This window comes from Chiloscyllium punctatum, chromosome 38, assembly GCF_047496795.1.
Source record: "Chiloscyllium punctatum isolate Juve2018m chromosome 38, sChiPun1.3, whole genome shotgun sequence".
Lineage (NCBI taxonomy): Eukaryota > Metazoa > Chordata > Chondrichthyes > Orectolobiformes > Hemiscylliidae > Chiloscyllium > Chiloscyllium punctatum.
In genome coordinates, this window is record NC_092776.1 from 10,959,278 (window position 1) to 10,981,753 (window position 22,476).

A 22,476-nucleotide genomic window follows, 5' to 3' on the forward strand; every position below is an offset into this window, starting at 1 on the left:
GATTCCCTACAGTGTGGAAACAGGCCCTTTGGCCCAACGTGTTCACACCGACCCTCCGAACAGTAAACCACCCAGACCTATTTCCCTCTGATTAATGCACCTAACACTGTAAAAACAATGACTGCAGATGCTGGAAACCAGATTTTGGATTAGTGGTGCTGGAAGAGCACAGCGGTTCAGGCAGCATCCGAGGAGCAGCAAAATCGACGTTTCGGGCAAAAGCCCTTGTGGACAACTTACCTAACTTGCACATCTTTGGACTGCAGGAGGAAACCAGAGGACCCGGAGAAAACCCACGCAGACACAGGGAGAGTGTGCAAACTCCACATAGATAGTCATCCAAAGCTGGAATCGAGCCTGGGTCCCTAGCACCGTGAGGCTACAGTGCTAACCATTGAGCCATCGTGCCACCCTTGTTTAGTGTGAGGGGAAAGATTTAAAAAGGATCTGATGAATAACATTTTCATGCAGAGGGTGGTGCGTATCTGGAACGAGCTGCCAGAGGAGATGGTGGAGACAGGTAAAATTACAATATTTAGTAGGCATCTAGATGGGGACATGAACAGGAAGGGTTGAGAGGGATATGGGCCAAATGCTGGCAGATAAGTCTAGGTCAGATCGGGACGTCTTGTCGGTGCGGATGACTGGACCAAAGGGTCAGTTTCCATGTTCTGCCTCTATGACACTATATAGATAAGTGGCAAAGATCCATCAAAAGGAATATTATGTAAGAAAGTGTGAAGTTGCTCAATTTGGCAGGAATTAAAAAGAAGCACATTATTGAAACAGTGAGAGACAGCAAAGCTCTGAGATGCAGGGGAATCTGGGTGGCCTCGTGCATGAACCATAAAAGTTAGTGTACAGGTGTGGCAAGTATTCAGAAAATGAATAGAATGCCAAATCATGTCGAATTGACGATATTCCCCTTTATTAGAACTCAGCAACCACTAATCAATATTTGAGATGAACGTCTAACAGAGGAGACCGAACTGGATAGACAGAAAGCTGTGTTAAAGAGCTGAAAGGTCATCAGCTAAACCAAAGCAACTTCGACGCACTGATTTCACAAGTTTACCTGCTCAGCTGCAAAACCTGTGTAAAACACATTGACATTTCTCGCAGTTCCCACGATACCTTTTCATAACGGGTCTCCATACAGATGAAGATGATGTAGGCTGTAATACAAGCCAGGCAGCCTTCAAAGTAGGATGTCCCACCGATTTTCTCTGCTTCAGCATAGTAGTTGTTCAAGGTCTTCACTGTGTCTTCAAAGTAGTGTCTTTCAACCTGTAATATCAACAAAGGCAGATAGTTGTGGGGGGGGGTGTGGGGAAGCTCAATAAATCATGGTCCCTTCTCTCCTTAGGCAAATGTCAGCCGCACAGAAAATCTGGGATCTACTCCCAGTTAGGATCCATGAGGACCATGTGTCTCAGACCTTGCTGTCTGACTTCTCCTCTCATGGCCTGACCTGCTGTGAAATCTACTGCCAGGAAGATTAAGTCCGAGCAGAACTGGCATAAAACAAGCAAAGCACAATCCCACACCACCCCTGCAGAAATAGCTGCTCTTTAGCAACTCTGTCTGATTCTTTAACCATCAATGACATCAACCCATCCAAGGAGGGCAGGCTACAACATAAAAACCAGAGGAGTTCTGCCACTCACAACAAGAGAACAAGTGCAGAGCTTTGTCTAAGCCTGTGTTTAATGTTGAAAAAAAGACACACTGTCACAGATACTTAATCTCTCACACCCATCAGGATAGATGCAAGAATGTGAAATCTCAAAGGGAACAACAATTTATACTGGATTGGAAAAGGATGCTAAGTGGTTGTCCACGCAATGCTGATTGGAGGAGATATTGCCATGGAGAATATACCAGGAAACTGCTGCTTCTCAATACTTTTGTTTAATTCAAAAACAACATAATAACTGGACAGTTTCTTTTGTGTGTCGAGGAGAGGTCCCTGTGTATAAATACATATAGATCCCCATATCTGTGTCTCAGAATTGATTTTAAATTCTGAATAAATTGAATTTATTGCCCACAGTGAGAAGTTGGCCACTTCCCTGAATACAGTGGAACAGTTTGTCGGGCTGTTTCACAGAGCAGTTAAGAGGCAGCCACATTGCTGGGGACTGGAGTCACTTAAGGATTAGACTAAGGAGAGCACATGACCTGTCCCACTGGCCAATAGCAAACACAAATGGGACTTTCCGACTGTCCAGTCCACAGCCGCCGTTACTGGTTCTGGCTTTTTATTCCAGGTTTATTTAGAAAACTGAAATGAAATTCCCTCATCAGATTTGAACCCAATGCACAGACAGCAGGAGTACATAAAGGGCTAGAAGATGTAGGAGCAGAAGTAGGTCATTCAGCCCATTGAATCTGCTCTGCCATTCAATGAGATCTTGCCGATCTGATGATCCTCAACTCCACTCTCCTGTCTTTTCCCCATAACCTTGTGAGTCTCTTACTGATTAAAGATCTGCCCCTCTCAGCCTAACAACCTAATCTCAACAGCCCTCTACAGGAAAGAATTCCACAAATTCATTACCGTCAGAGAAGAAAATCCCTTTTAACTTGGTCTTAAGTGGGTGACCCTTTGTGTGAGACTATGCCCTCTGGTTCCAGACTCTCTCACAAGGGGAAACAACCTTTCCACATCTACTCTGACAGGTGCCCTAAGAGTCTTGTCTGTTTCAATAAGGTTGCTTCTTGTTCTTCTAAATGCTAATGAGTACAGGCCCAACCAATCAGCCTCTCCCCGTAAGACAATTCATACCCAGGATCAGTCTAGTGAACCTTCTCTGGACTTTCTCCAACCGTTCCTCAGTATGTGGATCAAAAGTCATCACAGTATTCTAGCTGTGGTCTGACTAGCACAGAGTATAGTTTTAGCAGGACTTCCATATCTTTACAGATTAGAGAGGTGCTGGAAAAGCACAGCAGTTCAGACAGCATCCGAGGAGCAGGAAAATCGACGTTTCGGGCAAAAGGCCTTCATCAGGAATTGAACTGCTGTTCTTTTCCAGCACCACTCTAATCCAGAATCTGGTTTACAGCATCTGCAGTCATTGTTTTTACATTCCGTATCTTTACACTTCAAGTCCCTGTGAAATAAATGCCAACAGTCTATTAGCTTTTCCTATTTCCCACTGAATGTGGACACTCTTTCTCAAGAGCAATTAGGGAAGGGTAATAAACACTGGCCCAGTCAGCAAAGCTCACAGCCCATAAATTAATCTGAAAAGTCATCTAAGCCTCCATATATCTTCCGGACCAACATTCAGAGTTATACAGCAGGGAAACAGACCCTTCGGTCAAACATACCACTCAATGACATCAGGCTGATCCTGATGATCCTCAATGCCACTCTTCTGTATTTTTCCCATACGTTCCCCAACCAAGTTTCCCAAATGAAACTAGTCCCATTTGTCTGCCTTTGGCCTATATCCATGCTACGTCAGAAGTTTCTCCTTACCCACAGCCCCGACTATTCCTAATTATCAAAAACCTATGTCTTCTGGCTATCAATCGCCTGCTAACTGAAAGAATGTCTCCTCATATAGCTTATCAAAATCCCTCATCACTTCAAACTCCTCTTTTGAATAATCCCATATCCTTTCATAATTTCAGCATCTTTCATCAAAGAAAACATCTATCAATGTTGTTCTGTGCCCAAATTATTGTTTGTGATTTTAAATTCTAATAGTAACATTGTGACTGCACTTCTTTGAGTCTATGTTTGTGGCCATCAGATTCAGATTGCTTGGAAAAATAAGAATTGGCAGGACATGAGACCTAATTAGCTCATTCCACTGTGCCATGGTAATGCAGAGGTTGTGTTATTGGATTAACAACCCACTCTTCAATTTCAGAGTCTTTCAGCCGCGGTCCAGAAAGGAGAACCAGCCACGATTCCTGCCTCCTATCGAGAGTATTTAAAACAAAAACAAACTGAAGCAAATTAACCGTTCAGCATGTCTAATATTTTTTTCACAGCGCAATTCTCCAACTTTATAATACAGCTTGGGAGTAATGAACAAAGTGGATTTTAAAAGCTTCTCCCTTTAGGCTTGTGCCAAACTTTGTGGGGAGTATCACAGGATGGAATCAGTGGCAACCGGATGTGAAATTTTCGACGCCAACTCAAACATCGAGGCAAATTAGTGACCAAAGTGATGATTAAACAGAGGTCTGTCAGAGCAGCATTTGGCAGTAAAACCAAGGACCTCCAAGCCTTTGAAGTTTATGATCACAGCAAGGGATCCATTAGCTCCTCTAGGACTGAGAAAGATGTAACGAGTTAGTAGGGTTTTGCGAATTACTTTCAGACTGATTAATTCGGACTGGATGTACAATGCTTTCAATCCTAGATTCAGGCAGTCATTGCTGTCTGCATCATCATACAATACAGGAGGGTCATCAATGAAGGAGTTCACCCCTTCAGAGGCACAGCAGTCACCACAGGGTCAACTCAAGGTGCACAATTTCAAAGTTGGAAACAGAAAGTGTGAGCCAGTATAGTCTATGGGGGGGGGGGGGGGGGGGGGGGGGGGGGGGGGCGTAATTGGATGGACCAGGATGTCTATTTGGCTTAGTTAAGAGATGATTTCTGAGCAGGGTTGGAGCAGCACAACTCTCTAATCCAGTTCCCGGGACAGAGGATTCCAGAGATCCCATGAGCTAAACACCATTGGACGTGGAATGCGTAGGTCAGTCGCTGTAGGCCATAGGAGTTGGGGGTGGAGTGAGTACGGTGTGTTTAGAGTGTGGACCTTGCCCACACTTACTAGGCTATATGGTTACACACCCTCCCTGTTTCCCACTCTCCACATCACAGGGAGTGGAAAGTAATGGGGGCTACACACAGAACCCACTCTCTCATACTATTCCATCATATCTTTTCTATCTCTATCTACTATATCAGATTATGTTATTATCCCACACCTCTCAATCATATCATTGATTAATCTTTTACGATTTTCCACCCCTCTCCCCTCAACACTAATGCGGACCAAGGGACAGGGGCCAATTTTACCTACATTCCTACAGCAATGACTAATTACCCAAGCAGAGGCCAAGAATTAGAACGGCCAATTATAGGGATTCTCGAACAGAACTGAATCAGAGTGTTCAGACATTTTTCACAACTCATTCACAAAACATGGACACTGCTGACTAGACCAGCAGGTATTGCCCATCCCTAATTGCCCTGAGGGGCAGTTAAGAACCATTGCTGTGGGTCTGGAGTCCCATGTAGGCCAGACCAAGGGAGGATGGCAGTTTCCTTCCCTAAAAGGACATCAATGAACCAGATGGGTATTTCTCCTGACAACTGATTCATCGCTATCATCAGATTCTTAAATCCAAGTACTTATTGAATTCAAATTCCACCATGTGCTGTTGGCCAGGATATGACCCCCAGAATATTATCTTGGTTTCTGGATGAACAGAACCACTAGGTCATCATCTCCTTTAGGATCACATTTGTGATGTACGATGGAGGCATCACTCACTGGACCAGCTTGTATTTCCTACCCCAGTTGCTCTTGGATACAACAGTATGGCTTGTTAGCCCATTCAAGAGGCCAGTTAACAATCAAACATATTTGCTGTGGATTTGGTGTCACATATCAGCCAGACCAGGCAAGAGCACATTTCGTTCCTGAAATGAACCAGATGCGTTTGTTTTGACAATCAACATTGTACTCATGGTCATCTGCTATTTTCAGATTTTTCTTTATTGCATTCAAATTTCACCATCTGCCTCGATGGAATTCAAACCCGTGTCAGCAGAACATTATCGTGCTCTGAGTGACTAGTCTACCAACAATATGCTAACTTTCTTTGTTCTGCCTGGGCAACCAGTCTGTCTCTGCTCAACATGACCCAGTTCTCTGTGCTGGAATGGAACACAAGTGTTATTGTTCTGAAGGTTTCAGAGAAGTATCAAGATGTAAAAGGAACTTTTCTCTGTCAGCCATCCACACATTCAGAACTACAATGCGAGCTTCTATCCTTTTGCAATTCCCAATGGACCAATCATTAATTTGTTTTGATCAGTGAACATCCCTTATGATGGAGGGAAGGTCATTGATGAAGCAGCTGAAGATGGTTGGGCCAAGGACACTTCCCTGAGAGACTCCTGCAGAGATGTTCTGGAGCTGAAAAGACTGACCTCCAACAACCATCTTCCTCTGTACCAGATATGACTCCAACTGCTGGAGAGTTTGTTCCCTGATATCCATTGATTCCAGTTTTGCCAGGGGACCTTGATGCTACACTCAATCAAATGCAGCCTTGATCTCAAGGGCCATCACTCTCCCCTCATCTCTGCAATTCAGCTCTTTTGTCCATGTTTAAACCAAGGCTGTAATGAGGTCAGGAGCTGAGTGGCCCTGGCGGGACCCAAACTGGACATCACCGAGCAGGTTAATGCTGATAAACTATGGTGCTGCTTGATAGCAATGTTGATGACACCTTCTATCAGTTTACTGATGATTGAGAGTAGACCCGGTAACTGGCCGGGCTGGGCTTGGCCTACATTTTGTGCATTGGACATAGAGGAGCAGTTTTCCACAATGTCAGGTGGATGCCAGTGTTCTAACAGTACTGGAACAACCTTGGCTAAGGGAGCAGAAAGCTCTGGAACACAAGTCCTCAGTCCTGTTTCCAGAATGCTGTCAGGGCCCATCGCCTTTTCAGTATCCAATGCCTCCAATTATTCCTGGATGGCACATGGAGTGAATCGAATTGGCCGAAAACTGACATCTGTGATGCTGGGGTGTACTGAAGAAGGCCAAGATGGAGGCCTCTGCCAATGGGAACTGAAAACATTAACCTACCCGACTCTCCAACTCTGGCGGAAACTTGGTTTGAAACTGGCACAGGATGCCATCTGTGTAATCTCTCTGGATGAAGACTTTTGTTGCCAACGAGGCACTCTGCCGTAACTCCTGAAGATTGTGAACCTGGAGGGGAGGGAAGCAAATCAGACCGTGAAGATATTGCAGGGCTACAGAGCCAAATCCACAGATGGAGGCTCACTGGTAAATTACACAAGAGTTCCTGGTGTAGTATTAAAAGATTAAATTGTGCTACCTCTCTGGACATTAATGTAATATTAAAGAGTTAAACTGTACTGGCTTTCTCCAGATGCTGAACATTCTGGAAGTGGGTGGGGATGACAGCCAGGCAGGAATGCGGATGACTCCCACTCCATTTAGACACAGTCATTTGCTACCACGCCACTACTGTTATCTAATTAAACTCTCATTCAGTCCCTTCCATTCAGAAATACTTTCACGGCCAATCAGGTTTGTTTGCATGATCACCCCCGATACTGAAGCATATTATACCTGCATTGTCTGGGGAAGTAGCGGAGCCAGACCTCGTTTGCAGGGCTGCCCCAAAGCTAAGATATATCACACCTACATTGTCTTGGGGAATCACTGAGTCATGAAATCGTTTGCATAATGATCCCCTGGATTAGGGCATTTGCATTGACATTATCTCCGAGGATGACCTCATCCTACTATTGTACCAGAGGTAACATGTGGTTATGGGAGGGGGGGGGGGGGGGTGCGAGAGTGGCCTGAGTATCTGTGAGCATTACCAGCTGACCTGTATAAAGGGGATGTGTTTCCTTTATTCAGGACCTCATTTTGACCTGACCAGCAAAGAGTCTCAAAGGGGTCACCTAGCTTGTACAGGCTTTAATACACTTTGACTGTTTGCAGAAGTTGGTGTGTGTGAATTGCATCTCGTGTGTGAAACCTCAGGAAAAGAACCTAACACTAGTACCAAATGAGACACAGTTGGCACATGTTTGTAAGATCAAAGGCCTTGCAAAAGATCAACCTCTGCCCTAACCCGTTGAACCTGTGTTTTTTTAAAGTCTATACATAAACCTGTTCAGAGACACAACTCTGGAGCAGGCAGTACTTCAACCCAGGCCTCCTGTCTCAGAGGTAGGGAGACTACCACAGCATCACAAGCATTCTCGTCGAACCTGTTTGTTTACCTAAAGGTAAATAGAATCTCAGCCTTGCTTTTGTTTTATCCCTGTCAGCTCTTCCAAATTCCCCCAACAGCAGATGGCATTACCTTTTGGAACAAATACTCAGCCACATCTGTAGAGAGAGGAGCCGGGCCTACTTTCAGGTCAGTGAGTTAACGTCACCTTCCTTTCTCTCTCCACCGGTTACTGTCTGACCTAATGAGTATTCCCACAATTTTTATGCTTATTTCCAGCATTGGCTGTATTTCGCCCTTCCGTTTCTTTTTGAAAGGTTTGAAGGAAGGGCAAGCAAGAGAGAGAGGGGGGAGGGGGAGACAGAGAGAGACAGAGACAGAGGGAGAGAAAGAGGGAGGGAGAGAGAGAGAGACAGGGTGAGAGAGGGAGGAGAGAGACAGAGAGAGAGACAGACAGACAGAAAGGGAGAGACAGACAGAAAGAGATGGGGGGGGAAGAGAGAGAGAGAGAGAGAGATAGAAAGAGTGAGAGGGAGAGAGAGAGAGAGAGAGAGAGAGAGAGAGGGAGAGAGAGAAAAGGCGATAGGAGTTGGGACATTATGTTGAGGTTGTACAGGACATTGGTGAGGCCTCTTCTGGAATAGAACATAGAACATAGAACAATACAGCACAGAACAGGCCCTTCGGCCCACGATGTTGTGCCGAACTTCTATCCAAATGCCGCTTAAAGGTCGCCAATGAATCTGACTCTACCACTCCCACAGGCAGCGCATTCCATGCCCCCACCACTCTCTGGGTAAAGAACCCACCCCTGACATCTCCCCTATACCTTCCACCCTTCACCTTAAATTTATGTCCCCTTGTAATACTCTGTTGTACCCGGGGAAAAAGTTTCTGACTGTCTACTCTATCTATTCCTCTGATCATCTTATAAACCTCTATCAAGTCACCCCTCATCCTTCGCCGTTCCAACGAGAAAAGGCCGAGAACTCTCAACCTATCCTCGTACGACCTACTCTCCATTCCAGGCAACATCCTGGTAAATCTCCTCTGCACCCTCTCCAAAGCTTCCACATCTTTCCTAAAGTGAGGCGATCAGAACTGCACACAGTACTCCAAATGTGGCCTTACCAAGGTCCTGTCCAGTTGCAACATCACCTCACGACTCTTGAATTCAATCCCTCTGCTAATGAACGCTAATACACCATAGGCCTTCTTACAAGCTCTATCCACCTGAGTGGCAACTTTCAAAGAGCTATGAACATAGACCCCAAAATCCCTCTGCTCCTCCACCTTACTAAGAACCCTACCGTTAACCCTGTATTCCGCATTCTTATTTGTCCTTCCAAAATGGACAACCTCACACTTGACAGGGTTGAACTCCATCTGCCACTCCTCAGCCCGACTCTGCATCATATCGAAGTCCCTCTGCAGCCGACAACAGCCCTCCTCACTATCCACAACTCCACCAATCTTTGTATCGTCTGCAAATTTACTGACCCACCCTTCGACTCCCTCTTCCAAGTGATTAATAAAAACTACAAACAGCAGAGGACCCAGAACTGAACCCTGCAGAACTCCACTTGTAACTGGGCTCCAGGCTGAATATTTACCATCTACCACCACTCTCCGACTTCGACCGGTTAGCCAGTTCTCTATCCAACTGGCCAAATTTCCCACTATCCCATGCCTCCTGACTTTCCACATAGGCCTACCATGGGGAACCTTATCAAATGCCTTACTAAAATCCATGTACACTACATCCACTGCTCTACCCTCATCCACATGCTTGGCCACCTCCTCAAAGAATTCAGTAAGACTTATAAGGCAAGACCTACCCTCACAAATCCGTGCTGGCTGTCCCTAATCAAGCAGTGTCTTTCCAGATACTCATAAATCCTATCCCTCAGTATCCTTTCCGTTACTTTGCCTACCACCGAAGTAAGACTAACTGGCCTGTAATTCCCGGGGTTATCCCTATTCCCTTTTTTGAATAGGGGCACAACATTCGCCACTCTCCAGTCCCTTGGTACCACCCCCATTGACAGCGAAGACGAAAAGATCATTGCCAACGGCTCTGCAATTTCCTCTCTTACTTCCCACATAACCCTAGGATATATCCCGTCAGGCCCGGGGGACTTGTCTATCCTCAAGTTTTTCAAAATGCCCAACACATCTTCCTTCCTAACAAGTATCACCTCTAGCTTACCAGTCCATTTCATACTCTCCTCTTCAACAATACAGTCCCTCTCATTTGTAAATACTGAAGAAAAGTACTCATTCAAGACCTCTCCTATCTCTTCCGACTCCATACACAGTCTCCCACTACTGTTCTTGATTGGACCTACCCTCGTTCTCGTCATTCTCATGTTTCTCACATACGCATGAAAGGCCTTGGGGTTATCCTTGATCCTACCCGCAAAAGATTTTTCATGCCCTCTCTTAGCTCTCCTAATCCCTTTCTTCAGATCCCTCCTGGCTATCCTGTATCCCTCCAACGCTCTGTCTGAACCTTGTTTCCTCAGCCTTATGTAAGCCTCCTTCTTCCTCTTTACTAGATATTCAACCTCCCTCGTCAACCAAGGTTCCCTCACACGACCATCTCTTTCCTGCCTGACAGGTACATACATATCAAGGACACGTCGTATCTGTTCCTTGAAAAAGTTCCACATTTCAATGACATCCTTCCCTGACAGCCTATGCTCCCAACTTATGCTCCTCAGATCCTGTCTTGCAGCACCGTATTTACCCTTCCCCCAATTGTAAAACCTGCCCTGCTGCACGCACCTAACTCTCTCCATAACCAAGGTGAAAGTCACAGAATTGTGGTCACCATCACCAAAATGCTCACCCACTAACAAGCCCATCACTTGTCCTGGTTTGTTACCGAGTACCAAATCCAATATGGCCTCCCCTGTGGTCGGAAAATCTCCATACGGAGTTAGAAAAGCTTCCTGGACACACTGCACAAACGCCGCCCCGTCCAATCTACTTGATCTAAAGAGCTTCCAATCAATATTTGGGAAGTTGAAATCGCCCATGACTACTACCCTGTGGCTTCTGCACCTTTCCAAAATCTGTTTCTCAATCTGTTTCTCCACATCTCTGCTGCTACTGGGTGGCCTATAGTAAACACCCAACAAGATGACTACTCCTTTCCTATTTCTGACTTCAGCCCATACTACCTCCAAAGGCAGATCCCCCTCGAACTGCCTTTCTGCAGCCATTATACCATTTCTAATAAGCAACGCCACACCCCCTCCTTTTTTACCACCCTCCCTAAACTTACTGAAACATCTGTAACCAGGAACCTCCAACAACCAATCCTGTCCCTCTTCTATCCACGTTTCCATGATGGCCACAACATCGTAGTCCCAAGTCCCAATCCATGCCTTAAGTTCACCCACCTTATTTCTGATGCTCCTTGCGATGAAGTATACAAACTTGAACCCATCTCTGTGTCCGCAAGTATTCCCTGTCAGTGCTACCTTCTCCACAGCCTCCCTACATTCTTGGACATCCTGAAAAACAGCTAACCTACTTGCTGGACTACAAGTCCGGATCCCATCCCCCTGGCAAATTAGTTTAACCCCCCCCCCCCGAAGAGTGCTAGCAAACCTACCTCCCAGGATATTGGTGCCCTTCTGGTTCAGGTGCAACCCGTCCTGCTTGTACAGGTCCCACCTTCCCCAGAATGCAGTCCAATTGTCCAAATACCTGAAGCCCTCCCTCCTACACCATCCTTGCAGCCACGTGTTCAACTGCACTCTCTCCCTATTCCTTGCCTCACTGTCACGTGGCACCGGCAACAACCCAGAGATGACGACTCTGTCCGTCCTAGCTTTTAGCTTCCAGCCTAACTCCCTGAACTCCTGAATGATCTCCCCACCCCTCTTCCTACCTATGTCGTTGGTGCCAATGTGCACCACGACTTCTGGCTGCACACCCTCCCCCTTAAGGATTCTGAAGACACGGTCCGAGACGTCTCCGACCCTGGCACCCAGGAGGCAACAAACCAACGGAGAGTCTCGCCCATGTCCACAGAACCGCCTGTCTGTCTCTCTAACTATAGAGTCTCCTATAACTAGCGCTGTCCTCCTCCCCCCCTTTCCCTTCTGAGCCTCAGAGCCGGACTTCGTGCCAGAGACCCGGTCACTGCAGCTTACCCCTGCTAGGCCGTCCCCCCCAACAGTATCCAAAGCAGTATACTTATTGAAGGGAATGACCACAGGGGATCCCTGCACTGCCTGCTTCCTTCCCTTCCCACCTCTAACTGTTACCCAGCTACCTCTGTTCTCTAGCGTAACTATGTCCCTGTAGCTTCTATCTATCACCCTCTCAGCCTCTCGAATGATTCTCAGTTCATCCAACTCCAGCTCCAGTTCCCTAACGCGGTCTGTGAGGAGCTGGAGCTGGCCGCACTTCCTGCAGATGAAGTCGGCAGGAGCATCGGTGGTCACCCCTACCTCAAACATCCTGCAGGAGGAACATTCCACTGCCTGAGCTGCCATAACTCTACACTTAGTCTCCAAAACTAGAACACTAGGTAGCTTACCTTTTTTTTAGGTGAGAGGAGGGAGGGAGCGTGGGAGGGAGACACTACACGTGTAGTGTCTCGGGTTCCTTCTCCACTCAAATAATAATCACTTACCTTCCCGACCGGCTTTGCGCTCCGACTTCACTTCCGCCCAGCTCCCGCCACTCTCTGCTGCAAAAAGATATGCTGGGACTATTTTCACTGGAGCGTAGGAGGTTGAGAGGTGACCTGATAGAAGCTTATAAACTCATGAGGGGTCTAGACAGTGTTGATGGTAGTTGCCTTTTCCCTCGGGTGGGGTATTTCAAGACCAGGGGCACATTTTTGAGGTGACAGGAGACAGATTTTAAAAAGACATAAGAGGCATTTTTTGTTGCACAGAGGGTGGTTCGAGTGTGGAATGAACTTCCTGAGGAAGTTGTAGGTGTGGTAACAATTACAATGTTTAAAAGACATTTGGATGGATAACAGAACATAGAACAGTACAGCACAGAACAGGCCCTTCAGCCTACGATGTTGTGCCGACCATTGATCCCTATGTGAGGTAAACCTAATGTACGAACCCTCAAATTTCTGTGACCATATGCATGTCTAGTAGTCTCTTAAATATCCCCAATGACCTCGCTTCCACAACTGCTGCTGGCAACGCATTCCATGCTCTCACAACTCTCTGCGTAAAGAACCCGCCTCTGACATCCTCTCTATACTTTCCGCCAAACAGCTTAAAACTATGACCCCTCATGTTAACAATTTCTGCCCTGGGAAAAAGTCTCTGGCTATCAACTCTATCTATGCCTCTCATTATCTTGAACACCTCAATTAGGTCCCCTCTCTTCCTTCTTTTTTCCAATGATAAAAGTCCGAGCTCAGTCAACCTCTCTTTGTAAAATAAGCCCTCCATTCCAGGCAGCATCCTGGTAAACCTCCTCTGAACCTTCTCCAAAGCATCCACATCTTTCCTATAACAGGGCGACCAGAACTGGACACAGTCTTCCAAGTGCAGTCTAACCAAAGTTTTATAGAGCTACAACAAGATCTCATGACTCTTAAACTCAATCCCCCTGTTAATGAAAGCCAAAACACCATATGCTTTCTTAACAACCCTGTCCACTTGGGTGGCAATGAATAGGCAAGAGTTGGAAGGATACAGGCCAGGAGCAGGTAGGTAGGACTAGTTTACTTTGGAATTATGGTCGGCATGGACTGGTTGGGCCAAAGGGTCTGTTTCTGTGCTGCTGGACTCAATGACTATAGGTCCCTACAGGATGCCATGGTCTCCTCATGCCATCATTTCACCGCTGCTCATTGAACAGTAGCTTTACTCCTTTCATTTGCAGGTCCTCTCCTTAGGGGAATGCAAAGTGGATTATTTTGTTTGATTTTTTTCCCCAAACCAGCCCCGCACTTGGAGCAGTGAAGAGGGAAGACCCATCTCCTGGGTTGCACATCTTCCTTCAAAAATGCCAGGCGAGGCACGACCAAATGACCCAAATGTGAACTAAAAACTAACGGGAGATGGAACTAACTAGCAGCACAAACTACGGTTGCTTGTAGACAGTCACCCCAACAGGAGAAAACTTCAGTGTTGTGGTAGACAGACATGTTGCCAAAGCTTTTCATCTTGCGCTCATCAGGACAAAAATGCAAGAATGCCAAATTACAAATGATCACATCAATTTACACCACAAGAGAATAGGATGCCAACTGGCTGGATATCTTTTAATTTTATTCTTTCATGAAATGTGGCCATCACTTGTTGCCTGTTCTGATGGAACTGACAGCTTCAGTGTATCTAGAGTCACATATAAGCATAGCAGATTTACATTCCTGAAGTATATTCACAAATCAGAGGGTTTTACAACAATCAAGTAATGCCCTGGTCATGATTACTCAGACCAGTGTTTTCTATTCCAGACTCATTAATTGAATTTAAACCCTGGTGGGATTTGAACTCACGTTCTCAGTGAGTAAGCCTGGGCCTTTGGATGACTAGGCCAGTAACATTACCACTGCACCACCACCTTACCAACTAACCAAGACATTGCTACAGAGAAAGTAATGGGGAACTATAGGCTAACCAATCTACTATAATAATTAAAAAAGGCCAATTCCTTTTGTTTGCAGAGAATGGGTCCCTGATTATGAAAGTGTAAGGATAAATGATCCATGTTACAAGCTCATTTTATCTGATTATCTTAAACTGGTTGCTACTAGCAGTTAGCACACTTGGACTTGCTCAGCCAGTGCTACCCAATTGTGTAGTGATAAATGACAGTAGTCATTTTCTTCTGCACTTTGCAAACATGGGCTGTGTGAATAGAGTCTACACTCCGCTATTACACACAAACAAAAGAATGGGCTGCTGGATTTGATCAGTCAACTACTGGGACAAACAGTGGACCTATTGGCACTGAAAATCATACAATTCAGGTTCCGGAACTGATTGGTGAGCGTGGACCTCAGAGGTCCCAATGGTCGGAAAGAAAATTATAGGGAATGCTATTTGTGACTCATAACAAAGATTATCCCACTGAAGAAAACAAGGATTCTAGGAAGAGAACAAACCAACCGGGGAGTTTAGGGCAAAGATTAGAATCAAAGAGATGTACAGCACAGAAACAGACCCTTTGGTCCAACTGTCCATGCCGACCAGATATCCCAACCTAATCTAGACCCATTTGCCGGCACTTGGCCCATATCCCTTTAAACCCTTCCTATTCATATACCCATCCAGATGCCTTTTAAATGTCACAATTGTACCAGCCTTCACCACTTCCTCTGGCAGCTTGTTAGTAGTAAGCCAGAGGATTGGGAAAGTTTTAAAAACCAAAAACAGAAAAAGGGAGAAAACAACATTGAGGGTAAACTAGCACTTATTATAAAAACAGATAGTGAGAGCTTCTTTAAGTATCTAAAAAGGAAGGGAGAGACAAATGTGAAATGGGAAGCAATAATGAGGAAGCAGCAAATGGCAGAGAATAAATACTTTGCATCAGTCTTCACTGTAGAAAACACTAACAATATTCCAAACTTACCAAATAATCAAGGAACAACAGGTGAGGGAGGTAATAAATATGATAACTATCCTAGTGGAACTAACGATCAATAAGTCTCCTGGACCTAATGGCTTGCATTCTATGGTATTAGAGGAAGTAGTAGGAGTGTTTAAGAATGAATAATATGATCAAGCAGAATTAGCATAGCTTTACGAAGGGGAAATTATGCAAGACACATTTATGAGAATCATAGAGTCATACAGCAAGGAAACAGACCATTCTGTCCAATACATCCAAGCTGACCAAGGCTCCCAAACTGCATTTGGTCCATATCCCCATAAACCTTTCCTTTCAGGAAGTAACAAGCAGGATAAATGGAAAGCAGTGGGTGTAATATATTTGGATTTTCAGAAGATGTTGATAAGGTACAACACATAGGCTACTTAACAAGATAAGAGTCCATGGCTCTGGGGGCAGGATATTAAGATGGATGGTTCACTAATAAAGGATAAGGGGTGTTTTGTACTGTATTGTTACAGTGCCATAGGGATCAGTGCCTGGGCTATCATTAGTTACAATATATAATAGCCAATTGGGGATGGGGGAAGTGAATGTACTATAGACAAGTTTGCGAAATGACACAAAAATAGGTGGTGAGGATAACACACGATCTATAGATGGATATGGACAGGTTACCCAAGTGGGCAAAAACTTGGCAGTCGAATATAATCTAGTAAAACGGGTGGTTCTGCACTTGGGCAGGAAGAATGCAGGAGCTGAATATTATTTAAATACAGAAAGACTGTAGAAATCTACAGACCATGGGGGCTTGGGGTCCCTGTGCATAAATCTACAGAACATGGGGGTTTGGGGTCCCTGTGCATAAATCTACAGACCATGGGGGTTTGGGGTCCCTGTGCATAAATCTACAGACCATGGGGGTTTGGGATCCCTGTGCATAAATCACTAAAAGTTAGCATCCAAGTTCAGTAAGTAATGGGAAAGGCAAATGGACTCTTGGACATTATTTCAAAAGTAACAGACTGTGAAAATAGGGAGGCCTTGCTAAACTATACAAGCACAATTTCGATTGCACCTAAAATACGGTGAACTGTTAGATTACACCTAGAATATGGTGAACAGTTTTGGCCCTCTTACCTAAGGAAGCACATCCTGGATTTGGAGGCAGTCTGGAGAACATTCACTAGGTTCAACCCAGGAGGGACGGTCTTATGACAAGCGCTTGGGTAGGTTGGGCAGATATTCTTTCAAGTTTAGCAGAGCAAGAGGTGACCTTACAGAAACACTGAAGATTCTCAGGACAGATATGGAGAGGTTGTTTCTGCTTGTGGGAGAATCTAGGAGCTGAGGGCATAATTTCAGAATAAGGGATTGCCCATTTAGGATAGAGATGAGAATGGATTGTTTTTTCAGAGGGTAGCGAATTCTTTACCACAGAGGGCCGTAGAGGGTGTGATATTAAATACATGCAAGGCTGAGTCTCCGAGATTTTTATCAGTAAAGGAATGAAGGATTATAAGAAAAAAGCAATAGTTAGGGGAGTTGAGGATTACCAGATTGGGGAGGCAATGACACATGGTATTATAGCTGGACTGTTAATCCAGAGACCCAGGTAATGATCTGGGGACCTCGGTTCAAATCCTGCCATGGCAAATAGTGGAAATTGCATTCAATACATATCTAGAATTAAGGATCTAATAATGACCATGAATCCATTGTCGGAAAAGCCCATCTGGTTCACTAGTGTCCTCTAAGGCAGGAAACTGCCATCTTTACCTGGTCTAGCCCACATGTGACTCAAAACCCACAGCAATGTGGTTGAAGCTTAACTGCCCATGGGCAATAAATGCTGGTCTAGTCAGCATTGCGCTCATCCTGTGAATAAACTTTTTAAAAAGCCTAGCCCATGGTCTCGTTGATCAGACTCGATGGGCTAAATGGTCCTATGCCAAAGTGAGGACTGCAGATGCTGGAGATCAGAGTGGGGTTGGAAAAGCACAGCAGGTCAGGCAGCATCTGAGGAATGGGAAAATCGACGTTTCCTGATGAAGGACTTTTGCCCGAAATGTCGATTTTCCTACTTCTCGGATGCTGCCTGACCTGCTGTGCTTTTCCAGCACCACTCTAATCCCTATTCTGCTCCTATGTCTAATGGTCTCTTTGGGGAGACAGCAGTGTCCTGTTAGTGGGGAATACCACTGGTGTGTGCAGCATCTGCATCATTGAGGATTCTTGACAGGTTTGTCCACCAGCTCCCGACGCACTGGTCTCACACGTTGACCAGCAAACCCAAAGTAGACTTGCTGAATTCATAAACACTGGTAGGAAGCCCTGTTCCCATTAGTGTAACCAACTGGCTAGGAATCTCTGTGCGATCATGATGTTCACTAATGGCCTTCAATTTTCCTTACAAAATCCAATCCCTGCTCTGCGATTCTTTCCTGTATAAAGGCAGGCCAAGACCCGAATAAAGATGAATATATCTTTGCAGAAAACTTCTACACAAGTCACTCACATTATTCACTATATAAATCTTTAATTGTTAAATAGAAATAGCCAGGTTAAATATTGCAGACAATTTAAATCCGCAAGAGAGATTGACTTTCTCTTCAGAATGAAATGTGCAACAAGATAATAAACTAAAACCTCCATCTCAGATTTAACCATTGGATGGGTGCCTGAGGAAAGTTTCCTTGCTGTACAATTAAAATAAGGGATTCTTTTGCTGGCAAATGCCTTTAAAGTAGGTGAAGTATTTCCGAGCATAATTACAAAAATAGATTCCTTTTTCAATTAGTTGCAGCCTTGGTGAAATAAATACCAGTCATGGTTCAGTGGGTGTTACCCTCATCTGAGTCAGGAGTTCATGGTTGCAAATCTAACACCAGAAGCTTGAGCCCATTACGTGGGAAATGAGAAACGATGGATGGTGCTGTGTGCAAGAGAAGATTTTAAACTGAGACCCTGTCTACGCTTACAGATGTTCAGAAAAGGTTATGCAGCACCATGCTGAAGGACAGTAAGGGAACTATCCCCAGTATTCCAGGGCTGACATTTATCTCTCCCTAAAATGAATCATTTGTGGGATCTTGCTGTGCACAACTGGCTGACTCAACTCCCAACAGTAGAAAAGTGACTTCGTTCCAAAGCCACATTACCAGCTGCAAACTCCTTTTGGAACATCCTGAGTTTTTAAAATCAGTTTCCATAATTACAATTTCTTTCTAAGAGATTTTACTCCGCCTCCACCAGATTTCTCCACACTAAGGAGACTTGACTTATGGCCAGTATTTAGCGTGGCCTAATCATGGGCTCCTGGTTTACTGGGTTCTGTTCTCCCCTCTTCTTCCTTCCAATCTTGGTGCTGACTTGTAATATTGGACTTCATTCAGAATCACAGAGGGGTTACAGGGCAGGGGTCCATTCAGCCCACTGTCTCTGTACTGGCTCTCCAAATGTGTAATACACCTTGCGTTACTCCCCATCCTTTCCCTGCATTTTATTCCATCTTTGACAACAGTCTCATTCACTTTTTAAATCCTTGACTGAATCTGCCTCCACCACACTCTCAGGCACCGCATTTCAGATCCTAACCACTCTTTGCAGGCTCAGTCCTTGAGTACATCCATGACAAAAGTTGAAGGATTTCTAGATGTTAAAAGATATCAAGGAATACAAGAAAAGCACTGGGCTAATGGAGCCATGGTAAAAAACCAAATGAGGCACTCAGGATGGCACTGGATGATTATTTGGAGTAACATAATCATGGGGAAAAAGCAGGAGACTTGCACTGGGGAATGATCTCGTTTGAAAAGCCAGTGCAAGCACCCGAGCTACAAATCTTCTACCAAACTTTGAGCCAGTGCAAGCATAATGCCCGAATAGCCTCCTTCACACTGTAACAATTCTGTGATCAGTGATGTTCTGGTTGAAAGGTGGAACAGGAAATGAAGGTCGAATGGCCTACAGCAGCTCCTATTTCCATGTTGAGTGTTGGGTGCTGGAAAAGCACAGCAGGTCAGGCAGCATCCGAGGAACCGGAGAATCTATGTTTTGGGCCAAAGCCCTTCATCAGGAATGAAGCTCCCTCCCCACCCCTATCTGCTTTCCGTTAAGACCATTCCCTCTGCGACTCCCTCGTCAGGTCCCCCCAACAACCACCCTCCCCTCCCGGCACCTTCCCCTGCCACTGCCACTATTCTCACAAGCCTCATTCCTGATGAAAGACTCTTGCCCGAAACCTCAATTCTCCTGCTCCTTAGATGCTGCCTGACCTGCTGTGCTTTCCCAGCACCACATCAGCATCTGCAGTCCTCATCTTCGCCAAAATCTACATTCCCCATCTCACAAGGGTCTACAGTTCCTAAATCTCTTCCCCCCCCGCCACCATCAGGGCTTTTCCTCACCTCACGTCTGGATCAGTTGAGTCTGATCCAATAACTCCAACAGCATTGTATCATGAGAGAGGCGATTAAACTGAGATGAACAAAGATATGTTTTTAAAATGATATACTTGGCAAAGCAAATCAGATATATCACTTTTCTTTCTGTACTTTTGATACAGGGCAAGCCAACTATACCTTCATTTTCAAACCAGCTGATGTGCCAGTACGGGCAGCATCCGAGGAGCAGGAGAATCGATGTTTCCAGCATCAGCTCTTGCCCGAAACCTCAACTCTCCTGCTCCTTGGATGCTGCCTGACTGGCTGTGCTTTTCCAGCACACTTTTTTGACTCTGATCTCCAGCATCTACTTATGTGCCAACACTGTAGATATGTCAAAAGCAGAAATTCCTCCTCAGGAAGTCACTTAAGGATAAATATTTGAGCTAAGGTACCATCTCACTGAGGCAATGAGGACTGCACTGTCAACACTTAAAGCTTAAACAGCAGCTGCTACAACATTTGCTATTTATTACCAAACACAATTTTTGGAACATCTTTTTATCACTAAAGTCTGAATGCTGCGCTCCCCATGAATCACATGTTCCTGTAACAGAGTACATAGGTCATGTAAATCTGGCCTTTGTTCTTCAAACAATCCTCTTGTCCGTCTCTCTCTTTCCAGCCCTTTGTAAGCAGCAGCTGTTGTGTTTTTTTTGAAAGAGAGGAAATACGTGTTAGCGCTGAAGACAGACAATTTCATTATATGTCTACAGCAATATATTCGGGCCCAACAGGGAATAAGGATGGGACCTATGAATGAAATAAAATGCTTTTTGCTCCGGTAAATAAATGCACAACTGTGCAAAACGGATACATTTCTTATTTTTTTTCAAGAAAATGTGCAAAACCTAAAATGCAATCACAACGTGCAGGCTGGGCTATCATCATCATCATGTGCCTGATGTTGGACTGTCCAGACAGGCCGCGTTTTGTACTCGGTCCCCAACAAGAGGGGCAAGATTTGGGATTCCCCCATTAAAAGAGATCTCGTCTCTTTCTCTCTCTCCCACCCAATCCCCCTCCTCCAAACCTGTATTTGCAGCAATGCAATAGGATGTCCCCGTTGCTTCCCGATGTTATTTTTTATTTCTCGCCCCACCCTCGCCAATACGAATGTGCATTTTCCCCTTCCCCGGGTCTGGGGGCTCGGGAGGTTGCATTGAAGTGAATGCACGGCCCAGCGAATGTCTCCCTTACCTCGGCCATCTCCACAGCGCGATGCCCGGGCCGACGGCCGCTTACGCTGCTCGCCCTGCGCCACCGCCTCCGGCTTGATTGACAGGGCACCCGCTGTCAAAGGGACTCGGTCGCCCCGGCAACCGCCGCTGATTGACAGCTGCCGCTGGACCTTGCAGGGGATTCCCCTATCCGTCACCCAGGCAACCACCGCTGATTGACAGCTGCCGCTGGACCTTCCAGGGGATTCCCTCCACCCCATCGGTATCAGCAGCGGGCCATTGCAACGTGGGGTGACCTTCAGAATTGCAAAACCCCCAACCTGGAGAAAAATTATTTTTGCAATGTATGTAACTCCTGGTGCATCTTGTGGAGACAGTGAGGACTGCAGATGCTGGAAATCAGAGTCTATAGATGTGGAGCTGGAAAAGCACAGCAGATCAGGCAGCATCCCTGGAGCAAGGAAGTCAGCGTTTCAGGAGAAACCTTTCATCAGGACTCACTGACGAAGGGTTTCCATCCAAAACGTTGACTTTCCTGCTCCTCTGACTTTCCTGCTCCTCTGCTGCTGTCAGATCTGCTGTGCTCTTCCAGCTCCACATCTATTGGCTCCCACATTTGTGAGCATGATTTGGATGAGAATATAGAAGGAATGGTTAGTAGGTTTGCAGTCAACACCAAAATTAGTGGTATTATCGACAGCGAAGACGGTTTTCTAAGATTGCCAAGGGATTTTCATCAAATGGGTCAATGGCCTGAAAAATGGCAGGTGGAGTTCAATCTGGATAAATGCGAGGTTTTGCATTTTAGTACAACAAATGAGGATCGGCCTTGAGTAGTGTTGTAGAATAGATAGACCTAGGAGTTCCTAAACATAATTCTTTGAAGTTTGCGTTGCATATAGACAGGATGGTTAAAAAGGTATTTGGCATGCTTGCCTCATTGCTCAGTCCTTCGAGTGTAGGAGTGGGGGAAGTCATGTTGAGGTTGGACAGGACATTAGTGAAGGCTTCTTCTGGAATACTGTGTCCAGTTCTGGTCACCCAGATATAGTAAGGATATTATGAAGCTGTAGATGGATCTAAAGAGATTTACCAGGATGTTGCCGGGTATGGAAGGTTTGAATTATAAAGAAAGGTTGAGACTTTTTTTCACTGGAGTGTAGGAGGTTGAGAAGTGACCTTTTAGAAGGTCACAAAATAATGAGAGCTATTGATAGAGTTAATAATAATTGTCTTTTTCCTAGGAGGAGAGAATTCAAGCCAAGGGGGCACATTTTTAAGGTGAGAGGAGAGAGATTTAAAAAAAACATGAGGGC

At 45.3% G+C, this 22,476-nt stretch overlaps 1 protein-coding gene across 2 annotated transcripts in view; it reads right to left on the reverse strand.

The window, feature by feature from the left end:
• Nucleotides 1-21,386, reverse strand: part of LOC140463337 (golgin subfamily A member 7B-like) — a 36,055-nt gene extending 14,669 nt beyond the window's left edge. The window contains exons 1-4 of one of the 2 annotated variants that reach the window (XM_072557152.1): nt 21,180-21,386; nt 20,456-20,621; nt 6,855-6,980; nt 1,135-1,287 (exon numbers count right to left, since the gene is read on the reverse strand). In XM_072557152.1, the coding sequence (XP_072413253.1) occupies nt 1,135-1,287; nt 6,855-6,980; nt 20,456-20,542 (366 nt within the window). In that variant the 5' untranslated portion in view covers nt 20,543-20,621; nt 21,180-21,386. The remainder of the gene's footprint in view (nt 1-1,134; nt 1,288-6,854; nt 6,981-20,455; nt 20,622-21,179) is intronic. The other variant, XM_072557153.1, reaches the window with a different exon arrangement.
• Nucleotides 21,387-22,476: the final 1,090 nt, after the last annotated feature.